At 47.4% G+C, this 19,953-nt stretch overlaps 1 protein-coding gene across 7 annotated transcripts; it reads right to left on the reverse strand.

Moving 5' to 3' along the window:
- Positions 1-68: 68 nt before the first annotated feature.
- Positions 69-19,332, reverse strand: IRF6 (interferon regulatory factor 6). 7 transcript variants are annotated; one of them, XM_022593479.3, is made up of 9 exons: positions 19,148-19,332; positions 14,466-14,642; positions 10,697-10,901; positions 9,552-9,680; positions 6,930-7,088; positions 5,476-5,868; positions 4,643-4,761; positions 3,768-3,988; positions 73-1,642 (listed from the first exon to the last, which is right to left on the reverse strand). In XM_022593479.3, the coding sequence occupies exons 2-9, from the start codon at positions 14,637-14,639 to the stop codon at positions 1,621-1,623; spliced, it is 1,422 nt and encodes a 473-aa protein (XP_022449187.2). In that variant the 5' UTR covers positions 14,640-14,642; positions 19,148-19,332; the 3' UTR covers positions 73-1,620. The 7 variants fall into 7 exon arrangements, with proteins under 7 accessions (XP_089765384.1, XP_089765389.1, XP_022449187.2 ...); XM_089909237.1 differs by lacking the exon at positions 19,148-19,332 and adding an exon at positions 15,482-18,546; XM_030762244.2 differs by having other exon boundaries at positions 74-1,642; positions 19,062-19,331.
- Positions 19,333-19,953: the final 621 nt, after the last annotated feature.

Raw genomic sequence — 19,953 nt, forward strand, 5'->3', positions numbered from 1 at the left:
CAGCCCAAATTTATTGATACATGGGCAGGGCAGAGGCTAAGGGAACTGCAGTCACCTACACTGGAAGTTTCACTTGTGGCTGTACCTTGGTGGCATCTTCAGACTGTGAAACGAGACCACTGTGGAGTAAAGGTGGGGCCAGCCTGGAAGGAGGTGCAGCTTGTAGGGGCTCCCACACTAACGTGGAGCCAGAAGCAGAGCAGAAACTAATTTTAGAATTTTTTCCATCCCCATATTTACTTTATTTTCCCATGGTAGTTAGCAATCAGTTTCTGAAATGAAGGACGTATTGAGTTAATGCATTTATTCTAACAATAAATATTTGAGAACATACTATGTACCAGACATTGTGCTAAGGGCTGACAGCAAAGTCCAAGTCCCTACCTCCAGCAAGTCTGTAGTCATGCAGGACACAAACTGAGTAATTACAAGGGAATTGATTATTCTGAAAGAGGAACTATAGGGTGCTATGGGAACATATAGCCAGGGACCTAATTATGTGGGCAAGGGACCAGTCCAGATCCAACATTTGCCCTCCCGATTTACACCTACAGCTAATCTAGTTTAGTGGGGTGGACAGTGAGAAAATGAAAAGCTGGGGACACCACCTAACTCCCTTCCCAGTCTTAAGCAAGGTGAAGGCAAGGAAGTAGAAAACACCAAGGGAATGATTGGTGTAGCCACCAAAGGAGATAGCAGACTGAGTCTCCAAGAAAGGACACCTGGCATCAGGACCACAGAAGGAGCACTGAGGGAGATCAGTGGAGAGCCCTGCGTGCACTCTCCCAGTATTCTGAAAAGGATAAAGAACAAGGAAGAAACTACACTACTGGGTTAAGACTACATAAAACCACTCATCCATTCCTCTAACATATTCATCAGCTTTTCATTACAATCACATACTAAAAGTTCGATCCTTCTTGGCACTTAAGAACACTGTTCTCTACACCCTTTGCCAGCTCACATTTTCTGGGCCCCCACCCAGGTGTACAGCCTGGCTGTTAGCATCTCACAGAATAAGGGGAAGGGACCAGCCCAGATCCAGCAGTTGCCCTCCCAATGTATTTTCTGTGGGTTCTTTTTAACTTTGAGCTTTGCAGATAAGAGACAGAGGGAGCCAGACATCAAGACCAAATCCCTCACTTCACCCACTCAAAAGAATGCCCCCAAAATATAAAGTTCCTATACCTTGCACATTTCCTGGTCTCTAGAAGCCCAACTTCTGCTTACAGCTGAGCACCTGAGCACCCAGATTTCTCTTGGTCATGCTTTAGTAACAGCAGATTCTACTAGGTCCCTTAGAGAGAACACCCAGATTTCTCTTGGTCATGCTTTAGTAACAGCAGATACTACTAGGTCCCTTAGAGACCCTAAAACCACAGCTTAAGCTTTCTAAATAAGTCCATTGCCACCTGTGATTGAGGGGTTTTTGAAATAAAGCTAGCCCAACTTTACAGCTAGCTCAACTACAGTAGCAAGTAGGAGGTGGCTTGCTTTAAGGGTAGCAGACCAGACATGGACTTTCTTAATATGGCATGGCACACATAGGTATCAGTATTCAGGAGGGTTGGAACCTGCAACCAGAGATAAGCATCTTGTTTTCCATTTAGGTCCTGGAGTTTAAATTATGTATAATTTCATCCTAAAAAACAAAACAAAAACAAAACAGAGTCAAAGGGTCAGTGACAGAGCAAAAGTTAATAGATCAGACCAGTTTGTGGCAGCCACAGCTGCAATGTTCTACACCTTAACTGTAGCCATAGCTGCAATGTTCTACACCTTAATCTACACTCCTCACCTTAAATGTTCACACCCAGCTACCTCCACCAGGAAGGGAGGCAAGCAGGTTTGTGCTAGGTGAGCCATTTCCAGAAAAGCACTGCCCAGCCCTTCTTCACCTTGACCTTAACACATTCAACACCCCATTTTCCCCATCCACAAAAAATCCAAATGACAGGAAGACTGTAAACATCTCCATACAAGGAGGAACTGTCCCTGTCTCCTCTGTGGTCACAGGAGTTGGTCCTGGATGCCCAGCTCACTCTCAGGTCTTCCTCAAAGAAGGGAAAAAAGAACAAGAGAGCTCTATCCTCTCCAAAGCTTATCACTGAGTTATATACTGTTGTCTACCACACACACACAGTGGTACAGACATACCTCATTTTATTGTTTTGCTTTATGGCACTTTGCAGATACTGTTTTTTACAAATTGAAGATCTGTGGCAACCCTGCGTCAAGCAAGCCTATTGGCGCCATTTTTCCAATAGCATTTTTTCACTTCATGTCTGTGTGTGATGTTTTGGTAGTTCTCACAATACTTAAACTTTTTTATTGTTTTGTTTGTTATGGTGATCTGTGATCACTGATCTTTGATGTAACTATTGCAAAAAGATTATGACTTGCTGAAGGCTCAGATGATGGCTACCATTTTTTAGCAATCAAGTATATTTATTTTTAATTAATTTATTATTTATTTTTGGCTGCGTTTGGTCTTTGTTGCTGTGCGCGGGCTTTCTCTAGTTGCAGTGAGCGGGGGCTACTCTTCATTACAGTGCACAGGCTTCTCATTGCGGTGGCTTCTCTTGTTGTGGAGCACGGGCTCTAGGCATGCAGGCTTCAGTAGTTGTGGCTCGCGGGCTCTAGGGCGCAGTCTCAGTAGTTGTGGCACACAGGCTTAGTTGCTCCGTGGCATGTGGGATCTTCCCAGACCAGGGCTCGAACCCATGTCCCTTGCATTGGCAGGCAGATTCTTAACCACTGCACCACCAGGGAAGTCCCCAAGTATTTTTAATTAAGGTATGCACATTTGTACTTTTAGACATAATGCTATTGCACACTTAAAAGACTACAGTATAATGTAAACATAACTTTTATATGCACTGGGAAACCAAAAAATTTGTGACTTGCTTTATTGCAATATTCACTTTATTGCAGTGGTTTGGGACTAGCCCTGCAGTATCTCCGAGGTATGCCCGTATTTCAGTGGTGATAAGCTGAAAACCTGACAGCCAATTCTTCTACAGAATCCCTAAGCCTCTACATCAACGCCCTCCCCTTAGAAGCTCAGTTTGTGAGTTTTTACTCCACAGGCTGGGTGACTTTCAGACTTTGGCACCTACTTCTATTTAGATATCTAGCTTGGTTCCCAAGCAACCAGCCGGCGCCCCTCCCTCCCTCTTCCCCCATCGGGGAGCCAGCTTACTATACTAGCAGAACAGGTCAAACGGAGATCAATCCTGGACAAATCAGTGCTTGAGGGAACTTTAATGAAAGCAAAAAAAAAAAAAAAAAAAAAAAAAAAATGTGGTGCAAGAACAAGGCAGAAATGTTCTGTTCCAGGCAGTTTTGCCTTGTACAAGTAGAAGGAAGTCACTGAGTCAGAGTTTTAAAGCTGGCATTATTTCAGGCATCATTCCAACTCCTTCATTTTACAGTAATGAATCTGAAGCCCAGAGGCTAAATGACTTGGTTCAAGGTCACACCACTGGAAGCAAAGCTGCGGCTAGAACCCTGGTGTCCAAACTCCCAGGCCAAATCTCCTTCTACTACATTACACTACCGTGGGGAGGTTTAAAAAAGAAAGGGAAAGTATGAAGGGTGATTTTTCCATAAATTAAATCAACTTTAAAAGCTAGGCATATTTGGAGAGTCAGAGAGTACTAATATTGTTAGAAAGAAGAAAGGTTTAAAAGCTGGTTAAATCTAATAAAAAATATCCATATGTACAATATTGTAAAAAAGAGAAGGAAGATGGCATTCATGATTACTGGGCTGGCAGGGCAGGGGACAGTTGCATGCTGGGGGTGGGCTGCATGGGCTGCCAGCTTTCCTGGGTTTGCAGGATGCGGTACAGCTGCTTCAGCTGAGCAACAATGTTATCCTTGATGTCTGGAGTTGAGATCTGCAGGCGGACACTGCCACTGTCAAAGGATCGTGTGAAATCACCAGAAAACATCTCATAGATCATCCGAGCCACCACTGGAATGACCTGTTCAGGACACAGAGCACACAGCTATCCACTGAGGAAAGGGTATTTTTAAACAGCAGGAGGGGCCCAAGATTGACGGAAGGACCAGTGAGGCTGTGGGGAACCCACCACTTTAATGTCTAGATACAGACTATGCCTTCATCTCTCTGGACCATCCTGCCAAGGTTCGCTTTAGAATTTGGTTCAAATGAAGGTAAAGAACCTAGAGGTAGCATCACATCACATGCCTAAATAAATAACTGCTTATTTAGCAAGACTTTTACCCGAATTTCGTCTACTGCCTGTCTTGATGCACAAATCCACAGCCAAACCCAAGTGGTCTTGCTGCCATTTTCCAGAATGAGAACACGTTCTTAAAAGTACCTCAAAAGGTTTTTCTAAAAGAGCTAGAAAGAGTCATATCCTGTTAGGTTTCAGCAAGACTCTAACGTCAGTAAGAGAATAAGGTCTCCCCTGAATCAGTCACTTGCTTTGAGGACACTGTATTCTCCAGCCTGGTCCTACTGTACAACGTACAAAGCTCAAGTTGCTACATCTGATGGGATTAAAACCCACAGAGGCTGATGGACCCTCACTCAGGGCTCAAGCCCAGACCTAGGGGCTAAAGCATTGATAAAAAGGCAAAGAGTTGTTGACACATTATTATCTCCTCACCTGAACCAAGATGAGTTTCCTTTCCTGAGGTTTCCCATCTGGCCATTCTTCCCCAAAGCATAAGTAGATCTCAAATGGTGGCTGTTTCTCTATCTGTCCTTTCTGGTGGGCAATGAGATCTGCAGAACATGGAAGAGCATGGAGTTTGGGGTACTGGGTCATTCCACACCTACTCAGTAAACACTTTCTTTTATACTGTCCAGAATAGTAGCCACTGGCCACAACATGTGGGTACTGAATTTAAATTCATTAAAATTAAATAGTTCCTTAGTCACATTAGTTACATCTACATACTCAATAGCCACATGTGGCTAGTGGCTACCACATTGAACAACATAAATATAGAACATTTTCATCATTTCAGAGAGTTCTATTGGACACCGCTTAAACCAGGCTTAGGGTTCAAATCACATTGGAAAATTCACATCTCAGTGCTCTCCCTAAATATGTCTGCTTAAATCGGCCGTGCAAACATGTCCCAAATGAGAAGAGTATATGTTTTGCTGATCATGATGAACAGGGTCACCTTCCAAAGTTAAGGATAAGCTGGTAGAATGTGGGGAGCAATAACAAGGCTGTCTTCTTCTTCTGCCAATAAAGGAGCCATAACCACCTAAAACTGGCTTCAAATGCACAGCTTTGGAGTGGAACACCCTTCTTTGTTGCCCAGGTCACTTTTATTTTTCAGAATCAAGGTCCCCTTCTACCGTAACTTCCTCCAGAAGAAATTGTTTGGTTAAGATCTTTGCAGAGATAGGAAAGGGGGGCAGGAAGGGGGAAGACGTACTTGCAGGGAGCAGTTCCCACCATCAATGGTCTGAAAAGAGACTCACCACTAAGGAACGTTTCCAGACAAAACAGTTTGACCTTCTTTTGTCTCTCGATCAGGTTGGGGGCAACAAGCGATGGGGCACATGGCCCAGACCAGTACACCTTGCACTGGCACAGCCTGATAGCATAGATGGCATGACCGCTGACCTCCAGGATCAGTCCTCTGTCCATGACGTCTAGCAGTTTGCTGGTGAACAGCTTCTGCTTCTCATTGGTGATGTGCTCCGGACCTGGGAACTTGACCTGTTCCAGGCTGACGGGACCAAAGAGCTCCTCCTGGTCAGGCATGGGACCCAAGTCTCCATAGAAGAGCCTGCAGCCCTGGGGGTTGCTCACCGTCATGGTCTGTGCATACTCCTTCCCACGGTACTGAAATTTGATGTCCAGGTCAGTCACTGCAAGGTGAGGGGGGACAGTGAGAGTCCTGCTCTGCTGCTCTGCCCATCCATCCCTAGGACTCATGCAAGTCCATCAAGATCAAGCCACCTTTCAACCAGCATTCAGGAAGGCCATTGCCATAGTTATCCTTCCTGTAACAAAGGGAGACATCAACATATCCCTGGAATATTCACTCAAGAGGCTGCCTTGAAGCAAATAGCTCAAATTCCATCTATACTATCACTGTTCAGTCACCACACCCTAACAGCTAGAATTTCTCCAACCAAAGTTCTGGGTCCTGGTCTCCCCATTTTGTACTGACTGAGTCTTTACATCAATAGGCATTGGAAGGAGCTGAAAACTAAGGCAGCATCTATCTGGTTTGTGTATCATTTTTGACTCACTGTTTAAAGAAACCAGAGGAACAATAAGAAATACCAAGGCATATTTCTGAAAATTACACAGATGAGCACACACTGTTGATATGTTCTAATAATATATCACAGAAGGACACAGTTCACAACAAAGTAAATTTTCAACTCAGCAAGTGTCCACTGAATCCTATAGGTCTTATCAAAGCTATCAGCCTCTTGGACAAAATGCTAGTACTCCCCTGGCGCCTCCCCTACCATATGTAGTGTGAAAGGGAGGTGCAATGACAATGATTCTTCACTGAGATCAATTTGTACCCAATTCAGAAAGAGATTTTCTCTGGGTCCTAAAGTCCCTCAAAACCCAAGAGCCTCCTTGACCAAATCCACAGTCATTAACTTCCCCAACCCACAACTGACCTTGTCCTCAAATCCCCTGGGCAAACTGATAAACCCAGGCCTTCCACCCACCTAATAGGTGAGTAACCTAGAGCTGCACAGCACCAATCAGAGAACCCCCATGGGCAAGTAGGTATGGGCTAATGTTTCTTTAGTTCCTGGTGACTCACCAGCCAGCCAGGAACCAGACACAGAGGCTGCCTGGGGGACTATTCTATACATGGCAAAGAAATGGAGGCAGAAGGTGGGGCAGGAAATGGACTGTAATAGGAGCTGAAGATCCAGCTAGAAAATCAAGGCTCACTTACTTGGGAGAGAGCTGATCCACAGCTCTGGAGAGCTATAGAAAGGCTGTATAGGTGCCTGGGGTACTTCCATCTCCAGAGGTTCCGTTTTGGGCCACACTGCTTCGGGGCTGCAGTTGCCCACACTGCAGTTGCCCACACTGGCTGGTGCTATGGGAGAACCTAGAAAAGAAGGATGTGGGTGAGCAGGCAAGAGCACCACACGTGCATATCACCTGGGTCCGAAGCTCTCAAATCTAAAAGGTCCAACACTGGACCACAACTCAGTGTGGCAGCCCATCAGTAATTCCCCCAACAAACACCAAAAGAAATAAGGTTCCCCTGCTTCTGCTTCCTAATCTTATTAGTTCTCTCATAAACTCATAATTCTGAAAACACGCATTTGCTGCTGATTAAAAGACACGTGGGTACTCTCTGGGGTTAAATCAGAACAGGCATGAATGAGAGATTCCCTGTTACAAAATTTGAACCCAGCGATTAAACAGAAACTGGTTGTCTTCCATAAAATGAGCTCAACTAAATTGATTGATTAGCTTCGAATAAGTGTTAATGTATAGAAATTCCTTTAAAAACAAACACATACTTTTTTACATGCATGAAACATCTGGAAGGATACTCAAGAACCTGGAAAGATCTGTCTCCTCCAGGGAAGGAACTGTTCAGACAAGTTAGAAGGAAAACCTTTCAGCTGATTTCCTTTTTGTACCATTATGAATTTTAAACCATGTAAGAGTATTACTTATTCAAAAGTATCCAGTTAAAGCTTTTAAAAGAGAGAATGAAAAACACATCCTATATCCCTGCTATTGTCAAAGTTGGCTCACTCCAAAGTTTACAGATTTTTCCTCCTAGCCTCACCTTTTAAGCATCTATTCTTCAACAATTCTTCTTCCTCTGCCCAACAGCTCTGAAATCACAGAGGTTAAGGTTTCTTTGACCCTTTGTGTACGAGTCTGGTTATATCTATGTATTTTACTTTTTTATTTTTAATATATGTTCACATGTTTCCATAAAGGATCCAAAGTGGCCCATAACATAAGGCCACACAACATTAGCTTTAAAAAAACATGAGGGGGAGCTTCCCTGGTGGCACAGTGGTTGAGAGTCCGCCTGCTGATGCGGGGGACACGGGTTCGTGCCCCGGTCCACATGCCGCGGAGCGGCTGGGCCCGTGAGCCATGGCCGCTGAGCCTGCGCATCCAGAGGCTGCGCTCCGCAGCGGGAGAGGCCACAGCAGTGAGAAGCCCGCGTACCGAAAAAAGACATGAGGGGCTCCCGGGGCTCCCCCCCCTGGTGGCACAGTGGTTCAGAGTCCGCCTGCCGATGCAGGAGACACGGGTTCGTGCCCCGGTCCGGGAAGATCCCACATGCCGCGGAGCGGCTGGGCCCCTGAGCCATGGCCGCTGAGCCTGCGCGTCTGGAGCCTGTGCTCCACAACGGTAGAGGCCACAACAGTGAGAGGCCCGCGTACCGCAAAAAAAAGAAAAAAAAAAAAAGGGAAATCAGGATTCTGGAAATGGGTTGCATCCTTTTAAGGGGTGAGAATAACAGAATGAGTCAGCCAAAGATTTGGGAAAGGATCTCACATTTCCAAATGTCCAAATCTTAAAATTGCACCAAGTGGGAATGTAGCTGTAGCAATATTAACCTGAGAGAGCTCTATGATCGTTGTCTTTACTCATCACTTGGTTGCAAAGTTATAAATGACAGGGTAAGTGAAGGAGGGCAAGTAGACAGATAAGAGTCATTTCCTGATTCTCAAGAGAAGGGGCATCACCTAGAGTAGGGTACTCCAAAATCCTACAGGAATCATCTTGATATACTAAATTTTCTAGGTGGCAAAAGTATCTCATTTGACCCTAGCAGCCAGATGGAACTTAGAAAAGTAGTGAAAAGCTACTCAACTGAATGCAAGTCATATGACTAGGAGCATGTCAGTGAAAAGTTCAAGCGAAAAAAAAAAAAAAAAAAAGGTCAAGCGAAGATGCTGTGGAAGAGCAATTCACCTTGTGTTTGAGCACCCTCAGAACGTGCAATGGGAGATGCAGTACCTGCTCTGTCTCACAGTGACCCTGCAACCTCTAAACTCATCTTTCCTGGGAAGTTGAATTCAAAAAGTCAATTTAAAAAAAAGATAAAAGTCTCTAGTAGATAAATTTTATCAGAGCCTAGTATTAAGAGCTGTAGAGCCACAAGTTTCCCATGATACAGCCTTAGCAGACGCTGTTAAGGCAGTGACAGAAAATTTATACCGAGGGAAATAGCAGAAGAGTTTGCCTACAATTCACGAAAATGATCTCTGCACTTGGCCTGAAGGAAATCACCAAAATTTATAACAGCTTGTGTATTTGTATGCGGGATTGAGAATGAATTTAATTTTTTAATTTCGCTGAATTATCACATAAGATTCAGAAGATGCTCTCTCTGCCTAGAAGCCACCCCACTGGGATAGCTATGCCTGCGGAGTTCCTTTGCCTATGACTCCTACTTGCTAACAGACTGGCAGCCTGGTCACAGGGCCTGGTCGCTGCTGCCAGTGCAGTGGTGGATATGGTGTCAACGGTTGCAAAATCAAAGCCCCTTACATCCTCTCCATGCCTTTGTCCCACCCCCCACCCCACTCACCATTGATGTTCAGGAAGGGGAAGGTGTCCTGGATGGGAACGTGGTGCTGTGACTGGTCCAGCTCATCTTCCTCATCTTCTTCATCCACATCATTATCTTTCTCATCCCAAGGAGCAGATCCAGTGGATCCTACCCGAGAAACAGACACACACAAAGGTCACAGGTGAGCCGCTCACCTTGCACTGTCATCCCTGCAGCTGACCCACTGTTCAAGCTAGGCACTGCCAGCACAGAGGCTCCTTGGGTTCACTGTGCACCCTCAATGCCAAAGAGTGGAAACCAAGGGTGTTCACCCCACTCCCAGCTCCTCCTACGGAGCCCCAGTGCAAGCTCTCATCCCCTCCCCTATCCAGGAGCTGCAGACCCTACTCCCTTCTCCTGGAAATCTTTTAATTCCTACTCTAAACCCCTTTCTACACATTAGCATCCCTTCTAAGGACCCAAGGAGCACAGCTTCTCTCCTTTGTAAGCTTAATGTGAAGACAGACCCTTCCCTCATGGCAGAGCCTCACTAGATTCACTGGAGGTCAAGTCTAAATAATCTGGCTTAGTCGGAACTTGCTAAACATTGAGTAAACATAGGGATCAGGTGGTATTCTCCTAGGAAAAATACCATACAAATTAAACGATCACTTACCCATCATTTATAAAGAGAACTTAATAGCCTTCATAATGTCATGTCAATTGATTCTTAGAACAGCCTTTGAAATACGCAGGAAAGATGAGAACCCAGATTTTATAGTGGAAGAAGCTGAGGCTCAAAAGGTTGAATGACTTGATTCAATGTCCCACAAGTAGTGAAATGGAAAGAACGAGGTTTATAACTCAGACCTTCTAAGTTTTAATCCCTCCTTCTTCTAAACTATCTGGCCTCTCTTCTCAGTGTTGAGTCCCAAGAGAAGTTATTTTTTTACGGAACTCAATACCCCCTCTTCTTTCTAATGCTTTACTGTTCCACTGGGTGGGCAGGAAGACTTTGCTGAGTTTATATCTTTTGTTCTCTGGGTTCTTTCTAGGGACAGGATTTCTTGCTTTACCAGTCTTCAACTTGTAAGCGAGGCGACTTTCAAGTCGACTATCGCTTTAAGGGTCCAGCCCGGAACCTGGCACACTGTCCACCTTCTCCCCAGCAGCTGGGGTCTCACCTGGGTTAATGATAGAGCCCTGGGGCTGGGGGATGTCACACACTTGATATATCTTCACTGGGTTCATGGGCACCTCCTTGGTGCCGTCGTACATCAGGTTGAATTCCCTGCTCTTGTTGAGCGCACAGCGGAGCTGGGCCTTCCATTTAGCTGGGTCGGGGTCATCCACCCCTTCCTGGTACTTCCCTGTCTCCACAGCCCAGGCCTGAGGGATAGGAAACTGCAGTGAGTGCCTGCTTGTTGCCCAGGAACACTGGAAAGTGTGCCCGCCCTCCCTCATACAGACACAAATACACACAGCCCTGCCTGACCGCCCCATCACCCCAACTCCAATTTACAGAGACTGCAGCAGGAAACATCACGCTGGGGACCAGGCAAGGCAGGGCCTGAGAGAAATTAAGCCAAATGCAAATACAATATTTTAAAAAGAGGAGCCTCATCTCAAGTGCTTGTGCCAGCGTCATCTGTCAAGACTACAATGGCCATAATGAAGGGTTGAAAATAAAGAAAAATCTGGAACAAATATACATCAAAATACTAATGGTAACTTTTGGATAGCAAGATTTCAGGTAATTTTGTTTTGTTTTGTTTGACTTATTTTTCACATGAATTGCTTATATAATAAGAGAAAGGGAGATGGCGTATGATATGAAGAATTTAGGCTTGCTGTTCCCTCTCCCTTCAGTCTTGCATCTGATGCACAAAAACTGTTGAAACCAAGTACCTTTAGGAGTAGCGGACCATAGGGGGGCAGGAAGCACGCTCTGGGGGTTCAGCCTGCCTCAGTGGGAGGCTGAGGGCGTCAAGTCCTAATAAGCTCACACCACCTGCCTTTCCCTGCTTCCTCAAACTCCCGCACTGGGAACATTTTGCTGGGAACACCAGTGGCTGGTGGCCTGGGCCAAAACCAGTGTGGCCCCGCCTCTCTGGTTTTCAATTTCCAGGTCTAACAGGCATTTATGTGTCTGTTCACGGCATATCAGCCCTCCCCCATTGTGAACGTATCTCAGATGTCTACACTTTCTTCAGGGCTTGTGACGTATGTGCTGGTGCAGAAAAGGGGGATGTCTTCTGCAGAGGACTCAAGATCAGGAAGTACACGGCAGCTTGTTCAAGTGGACAGGGCATATCGCTTGTCCAGTCCCAACTCCCCGCCTCCGCTCCTGAACGTAGACTACTTCCTCAAGCCGAAATGGAATTTTTCTGGCCCCATCCTTTGAGCTCTCTGGTCTCCCTCAGTCAATCCCTGCAGAGCCTCACAATCATGAGGAAGCTTCTCCCAATAGCCGAGCTAAATCCTTCTCCTCCAATTCACTCATTTCTTCTTATCATCTTCTCAGACCTGGGGGCTCCTCCACTTGATGTGCAGTATGGAATGAAGCAGTTTGACAAAGCTGCTGCCCTTGGGCACTCAGCAGGCTCCATTCCATCCAACCCCCTGTAGGGGATTTCAACCTCACCAGTCCCTAGTGTCGGAGAGGCACATCTCCAGTTGCACCTGGCAGTACCTGGCTGCTGCCTCCTCACGTTTTCCCCTCTCTTTGTTTGATCCTCCGTGCCCACTCCCCCTCTGGCCCCATCCAGCTGGCTTGGACTGTGCTGACTTTGGCCCAGGTCTGCAAACTTTCTGTGGCTCCCTGAATCCCTGCCCCTGCACAGAGAGCAGCAAGACTAACATCCTGCTCACAGCACAGCCATTCCGCAGGGCCCACTCAGATGATGCAGAGAACCTGAGGCTGAGGCAGCGGAGGGCGGTACCCACCACGTGACAACCGCTGTGCTTTATAAACATCCCTTATTCAAACCCATTCTGAGTCTTGCTTCTGAGATTCTGGTCACTGGGCAGGTCCCTATTTCTCTTCCTAAAATGGACACGAGTCTCTGCATTTTTATGGCAATGTACGAGTCCCTTCCCATACACTGATTTCACTCAATTCTCACAACGATCCTGTGAGGCAGGCAAGACTAAAAGCCCCATTTTACTGAAGGGGAAGCTAAAGCCCAAAGAGATTATGTGACTTGTTCAAGACCACACGTGCAAGTGATGGTAGTAGGATCTGAAGCCAGGTCTTCCAGCTCCTGGTCAGGAGGGGTCGTCTGATAATGGGGGAGCTGATAGGCCTGGGTTCAAACCCTAACCCCACCACTTATTGGCTGTGTGACTTGGGCAAGTTACATAGCCCCTCTGAGACTCAGCTTTTGCATCTATAACATGAGGGTGCCGCCCCCTCTTACAGTGTTGTCGAGAAGCAAATGAGATAACGGACCTAGGGTAGGCAGCGGGCACCCACTTAATGCTAGTCAGAACTGCCCACACCCCATATCCTGCCAAAGGCCTGTCAGAGCTTGGGATCTGTGAAAGCACCCTCACTCTTCTCCTGACACCCAGGCCCTCCCTTAGCATTCTGCAAACAGATACACAGATATAAGTAAGACAAAGCAGCTTCCCACAGCCAATTTTTCCTCAAGCCCTAAGCGTACAGAACATTCTCACGAGTGGAGCTTTCAGGAACCAGCCTCCTCCCCCACGGCCAGCCACCACCAGGCACTTCAACAGCAAGTCCAGCTTCAGACCAAGGCCACAGCGAGAGGCCAGCTGGGCCAGGGCAGGCCCATCCCCCTCTGATGCCAGCTCCAGTAACTAGTGCTGATTTACAGATGTTTTCCTTACCACTTTCATGTCATTATTTAATTTTTACATTAAAAGCATTCATTTACTTTCTAAGTATTCACAGGCAATTTTTTCTCTACCTCTCATCTCTACACCCAATATAACTGAGTTGGGTGGGAAACAACTCTAAGTTGGCTCTCCTTTGAGGTATGAGCCCACATTTCCTGGCCCAGTCTCAGCAAGAACCTGGAGCATCAATCTTGAGGGGCTCAGGGTAGGGACTGGATTTCACTTCTGACTTCCAGCTTATAGTCAGGGAAGAAATGGGGAAACTCATTTCTCCGTGTCTTGGGAGTGCAGGAACTAAAGCTACTCATGAGATGGAAGACTGACCAGCACAGAGAAGCTGGTCTGGAGCAGAGGCACGGGCTCCGGAGTTACAAACCACATAATACCCCTTCCCACAACTAGCTTCCCACCTACTTCTGTCTTAGACTTTGGTTTCACTTACATTTTATGAAATGCCATGTGATTCAATCTTATTTTCAGTGAAGCAAAATAACTCTCACATCAGAGCTACTCTTCAGTTAAGAAAACATATTTGTAGAATAAAAACCTGTAATTAAATCGCCTTTCATTTTTAAGTGGAGGTTATGGATGGGGCAAAATGTTTCAACATCAAAAGAAAAACTTGCAAAGGGCCCTCGACACCCATGCTACAGGCTGTTAGGAGCCTGCTAACACTCAGTAGCTGTGCCCTGATCTGGACAGCCATTCCCGGGCCAGGGCAAGAGCCCTGAGCGAATGAAGGGTTGATTGCTGGCTGACCCTTGGGAGCTCTGGAACAACCACAGCATACACGCACTTACAGGAGTTTAGCCAATCACACCTGGGAATCCCTTGGGAGGTGAGTTAGTAGCTTTGACCAATGGGAAAGAATAAATGGCCTCAACCATAACAGACATGCCCCAACAAGAGAAATTACTATGCCTGCTAAGTTTGCCCCCGCCCCACAGCATGAACATTCTCTTTGTTGCATCAGCATTTTGGATCTAGTACCTTCTTCAAGCCAAAATTGAAAACAGAAGAACAAAAACCCAGAAAGGTCTGAGAGAACTGGAAAACACTTCAAGTCAGATGGTAAAAGAATACCTTTACCTTGAAAATGGTATTTTCCTCCTCCTGTTGGGGGCTATGCCGGGTGGCATGTTTCCAGGGAATCTGGAAGCGTTTGGAGTCCCTATGTAGCCAGATGAGCCCAGGGTACAGGCCACTATCCACTTGGGCCACCAACCAGGGCTTCAGCCGAACTCTGCGGGGGTGGAGAGCCATGATCTGGGTTGGCGGGAGGGGGAAGAAATGGGGAGAGGAGAATTAGGCCAGCCCCTGGGAAAAGTTCCCAGCCACTGTTCCCATATGATAGAGCTACAGTTTCACTAGATTACAGCAAAGAAACTAAATATGGGAATAAACTGTGCCAGGTGGGGAAGAAAAGAAAACAGGTTAAAAGGTTCTTTTGATGCTTATTCCAAAGCCATTTATTTTTCATGCTCTAGCCAAATCAGACTTATCACGTAAGTAGATCACATTTCTTCTATTTAAATCCCGAGGCAGAAAAATAAAGAGATGATGTCACCCCTGCTGGAAAACAGTCCTTCCGCAAGTACCAAGGGAAGAGAAGAGAAACTGCTCTTTTCAATCTCATCTCGGGAGAAGAAAAAAGTTATGGAAACAGCAGGTATATAGGCAAGAACTTGAAGCATGCTCTCTTCTTAGACAACTAAGGTGAATGGGAATATTTTAGTAAGAAATGACAGCATCGTGATGAGAGAGAAGTAGGCGAGGGATGGTCCCTGGTTCCAAAGTCCTCACTTACATAGATGAGCAGGCAGTGTATCCACAGGGATCTGAGAGCTAGGCCTCAAGTCAGTTTTCCTTTCTCTGGGCCACCCAAATGCGGGGTGGGGGGGGTCTGAGCTGGTTATCCCCACGACAATCCAGTGTCTAGGAGAAGGCTTGGGAGCACTGGAGACAAAGTGTAAGAACCCTGCCCTGTATCTGAGTCTGGTAAAGCTAAGATGCCCTAGAATGATCAAATACCACAGTTCCTAACCCTATAGAATACTAAAACCAGTCATAAGACAAGCTCTGTACTGCTAGGACAGCCTCCTCACCTGGGTCTGTTTACCTCCCCACAGAGGCTGAATTGAACTGATTGGTTGCTGGAGCCAGCCTGGGTAAAGTCTGCAATTGATTCTCATAAAGGGCATAGCATAGCAGATAACATTCGGTGGCAGCCAGCACTCACAGCGGGAAACAAAGGCCTGCCCAGATTGGGTGCCTAAAGGAAAAAGCAGTCACCGGAGAAGTGTTTGCCTGGGGTGTTGTGTTTAGATTTTTTGGCGTTCTCATTTCTCTTTGTTTTTACTTCAGGTGAGAAAGACAGGCCTGCAAAAGAACGTTCATTCAACAAATATTTGTCCGTCAGCTACTGTGTGACAAGGGCGACATTAGTTACTAAACACAATGTCCTCATCAGACTCCGTGAAGAAATCCACATTGGAATTGCTCAAACATCCACTGACCTGAGAAAAGGAAGATAAATTAAGTCACCTTCCCACCCAGAAAAATTCCCACCTGGATCGCGGTTCAGAAACCAAACCAGCTGAGTCAGCCGAAGGCTCCCCCTCGGAGGAACTTAGCTTAAGGGGTGGGTCCTAAGGCCACTTCTCTCCCCAGCCAGGCTCCCAACAAACGGGAAAACTCAAACCCAGCTCGGTCACTGGCACTTTAAGAACACGGCAGGACCTGCTCTCACCTGAGCCTTCTGACCCAATTACCAAATTCTGCAACTGAAACCTTCCCCCCTGGGAGCAGCTCACAGTGGGCAGGTGAGGTAGCACTCGGTATTCAAGTGCCGCCCACCCCCGTGTTCTTGGCCTTGATGTAGATTGCTCTGTAGGACAGCAAAGTCAAGCTATCAAACCACAGAGAACATTTACCTTATAAGGAGGAGGGAATGCATATTCTCCCCAGGGCAAGTTCTAGCCTTCTCTTCCTCAGTCCTGGCCTGCGGGAAGGGGGATGGGGTAAGGGAAGAACAAAGAGAACAGGGAAATGGGCAGCAAGCTGGTCCACCTAGTGAGGGGCTTTCGAGAATTTCTGTTGCAATATTGGTCAGTCTTGTGTCGAGGCCTGGCAGACACGTGAAATCCACCTCTTGACAGATCATGGGCTTTGAAGAAAAGGGCTTATCCCAGTTGATCCACAGCACATCAAAAAGAACTTAAGGCAACCAGGCCAATGCAAGGAACTGCAGAGTGACGGGGAGGGAGAGGCAGCCGCCCTTAGAGGCCGATGACTAAGATCTAGAGCCCTGTGTTCTCAGCATTCCCCCAAGATGGCAGCACGCAGGAGCAACGCTGCCCCAGCCTCCTCCTCCTCTATGCCCCACGCCCATCGCAGCTAACCCCTCCACCTCCTGGAAGCCCACCGAGATCCCCTCCACCAGCCACCCAGCACCTAAGACTATAAGAACAGGCAGAGAGGGAAACTTTGGAAGCAGCCAAAATCACAGAGAAAAATATCTAATTAGACGTTCATAGACTGCAATATCAAGTAGCCATTAACATCGAGGCATCTGAAGAATGTTTACTGGATTTGGGGAAATGTTTAAATAGGTACTTAAGGGGGGAAAAGGCATCATACAATATTGACTGTATAGTAGTATCTCCATCTTGTACCATAACATGCACTTGTGTACATAAGCACTGAGAATTTTTGAAAAGGGAAAGAAATAATACATCGATGCAACAAGAGGTTCTTAGTGGTTACCTGGTGATAGGACTGTGGGTGAATTTTATACGTGCCTAAGTACTTTTACATACGATTCACATTTTCCTACAATGACATGTTTCGATTCACAACTTAAAAACAAAACACTACAAGTAGTATTTTTTTTTAAGCACAGGAAGCTAAGACATTTCTTGGCCACTGGGAGATATAAAAGATGATGGCCTTCAGCTAATGAAACCACGGTAACAACAATCCTCTATCTACATAGGCTTAACAGTTTTTACATGCGCTTTTATTCAACGTGTCTGATTTCATCCTCATAATGAAATTATCATCCCCATTGTTATCATCCCCATTTTACAGCTGGGTTAACTGAGGCACAGCTAAGTGTTTTATCTGGGGCCTGGACCCAATACTTCTCAGTCAGAGTGTGCTGTACCATATCCTGCCACTGCACCCAGCCTTCTAAGTCCCTCCCTTCTTCTATACACCAAGAAAGTAAATGAAAAATATCAACAAAGATCCAAGCAGCATGGAGGGCCAACGAAGTGGTTAGGGAGGAGACTGCATGACACCCACCCTTAAACACACCTAAACCAGAGTTCTCTTTCAGAACACTCTCACCACCCAAATCCCAATGCCCACAGAACAAGCTTAGCCTAGTTTAACTCAGCTCTGGTATCTCTAGCTGCCATCACAGCAAAATTCAAGGCCTGTGTCTCCAACAGGTATTCAACTAGCCAAAGAACAAAGATTTAACCCATCCACTCCCCTCATACTGGGCACTGAGCAGGGACACTATCAACCTCCCCAAGGCATAAACCATCCTCTCTCACACCCCCATTCCAGGAAACAGGTCCCCTACAAACACCTGTACTGCCACCTCTGCAGCCCCTGCCCAGACTAGTTTCCAGGAACACGGCCACCCCAAAGCCAAGATTCAGTCGTCAATGGTTTTGCTCAGAGTAAAACACACACCCTCATTTCTTGCAGACAGGCCTCAGGCGTGGTCCTGCTTTTTCCCTTCCTCCTGGAGAGACCTGAAATGCCATCTTCCAAGTTCCCCAGTCTTTCCTCCATTTAGTTTAGCCCTGTTTAGGGGTAAATTCTGGACCTCTAGCCATAATTCCCACGCCCTGCCTCCCTGCTTGATTGAAGTTGGGGGCTGGAGAGAGGGAGCTACAGGGTATAGGTGCTGCTGTCACGCATTATACAAACATCGAAAACTACTCTCCTGGGTCAGCACCAGCCTTCACCAACCCCTACTCAAACGCCTTCTTCCTCTCCCTTCCCTGGCTTCCACTTTTGACATCCACGAAGAGAGCAGGGCTGGGGTAGGGATGACCCCTTTAACACACAGCAGGCTCCCTGTAAACAGTGGCACCCTGGGCCTGCTTTCCAGTCTGGCCTGGAAGACTTTCCCCACTTCTCTATACCAGCCCTCCAGCCCTTTCAGGCGAAGAGGGCCTCACCCCCAGAGCAACCACGCCCGGCGCCACCCTCGCCAGCAAGTAGCTTAGCTACTTGGAAATTGACGGGTGTCTCTCAGTCCCAGGGCAGAGGCCTGACTGTGCTAAACAAATCCCAGGAGAGGAAACAAACTGGCTAAAGTTACTGGCCGCCCCGACGCGCAATTTCCCAAAACACCCACCAAGATCAAGGGCCGGCCGGCCTGGGAAATCCCCTCTTCGGGATCCAGGGGCCTGCGGAGCGGTGAGCTGGGAGGACCAGCGTGGTGGAGGAGCCTTAGCGCTCCCCGACAGTTGGTGGGTAGGGGCCCGAGAGCCGCACACTCCAGTTGGGCGGGAGGGAAAGGGAGTCGACAGAAGTAGGGGGTCGGTAAGGGCCCAGCGCCCCCGGGCTAGGACCGCCCGAAAGCTACCTGAAGCAGAGCGATGGGCACCCAGCCCTAGAGGGTATCCCCAAACAAACAGATGTCCTTAAGCAAGCTTTCCTCACCCCCACAAACTCTGAAGGGGACGCTTCTTCACCGGCGGGCGTGTCCTCCCTCCCTCAAGCGAGGCTCCAGACGTTGGCGCCCCCACCTTTCTTCAATCCTGCTGCCAGAAGCGAACGTCCCTCCGAACCAAGTCCCCAGTTAGGATCACCCGTCGCCACTGCTCTCCTCGGCCGGTTGGGCAAGCAACACCTGGCTCTGCGCAGGTAGGGACTGCAGGTTCCGCTCCCAGTCCCACACCGGCCCTCACCTTCCCCGCCCAGGTGAGCCAAGCTCACGTCAGCGCCTCGCCTCGGGACGCCGCGGACCCATCTGCCGTCCGGCCACGCCTCCCAGGTGTGGCCACGCCCCCATGCGTTCAGGATTGGCGGGTTGCGAGAAATATGATACTCTGTGTTCCTGGGCAGCCCAGGCCCCCCCAGCCCCTTCCCCACCGCCCTCCCCCACTTCTAATCCGGGCTGAGAAAATTCCGGGACTGGGGCCTAGACCTGACCCCTTGGGGCTAGTGGTCTTCTGAACTGGAAGCGACTGGAAGGAAAAATAAGTCGAAAAGACTTAGATCTAAGTCGAGAAGGTGCCTCCCTTCCTTCATGCCCCATAATCACCCTGCGGTATGGAGACGGTTAACTACAAATAAGGATTCAGAGATTCTGGGTTGGCCCTAATACCTGTGGGCCTGTATAAGTGGAGTGGGGTATTGGGAAGGGACTCAGGACACTTGGTCCCTTCTGAGGGAAGCCCTGTGTCTTACAGGGCAGGAATTCTGCCTTCACTCTGCCTTTTACCCCTATGACCCTGAGTGAGTTGCTTAGCTGCTCAGTTTCAGTTTCCTCATCTATTCAATGAGAATAATAGTCCTGCCTTTTCCAAATACTATCAGGTAATGATTAAAA

Source organism: Delphinapterus leucas, chromosome 1 (genome assembly GCF_059928025.1).
Source record: "Delphinapterus leucas isolate spDelLeu-1000000601 "Yukka" chromosome 1, BTC_Dleu_Yukka2, whole genome shotgun sequence".
Lineage (NCBI taxonomy): Eukaryota > Metazoa > Chordata > Mammalia > Artiodactyla > Monodontidae > Delphinapterus > Delphinapterus leucas.

Excerpts from the sequence above, each read along its gene's own strand:
- IRF6 (XM_089909237.1), bottom strand. The coding sequence starts at position 15,577 with ATGCCCTTTATGAGAATCAATTGCAGACTTTACCCAGGCTGGCTCCAG. Across the intron at positions 10,902-14,465 it reads AGGAAAATACCATTTTCAAG|GCCTGGGCTGTGGAGACAGG; the intron begins GTAAAGGTATTC and ends CCTATCCCTCAG. Across the intron at positions 1,643-3,767 it reads TCCCCTGCCCTGCCAGCCCA|GATGAAATTATACATAATTT; the intron begins GTAATCATGAAT and ends TTTGTTTTTTAG.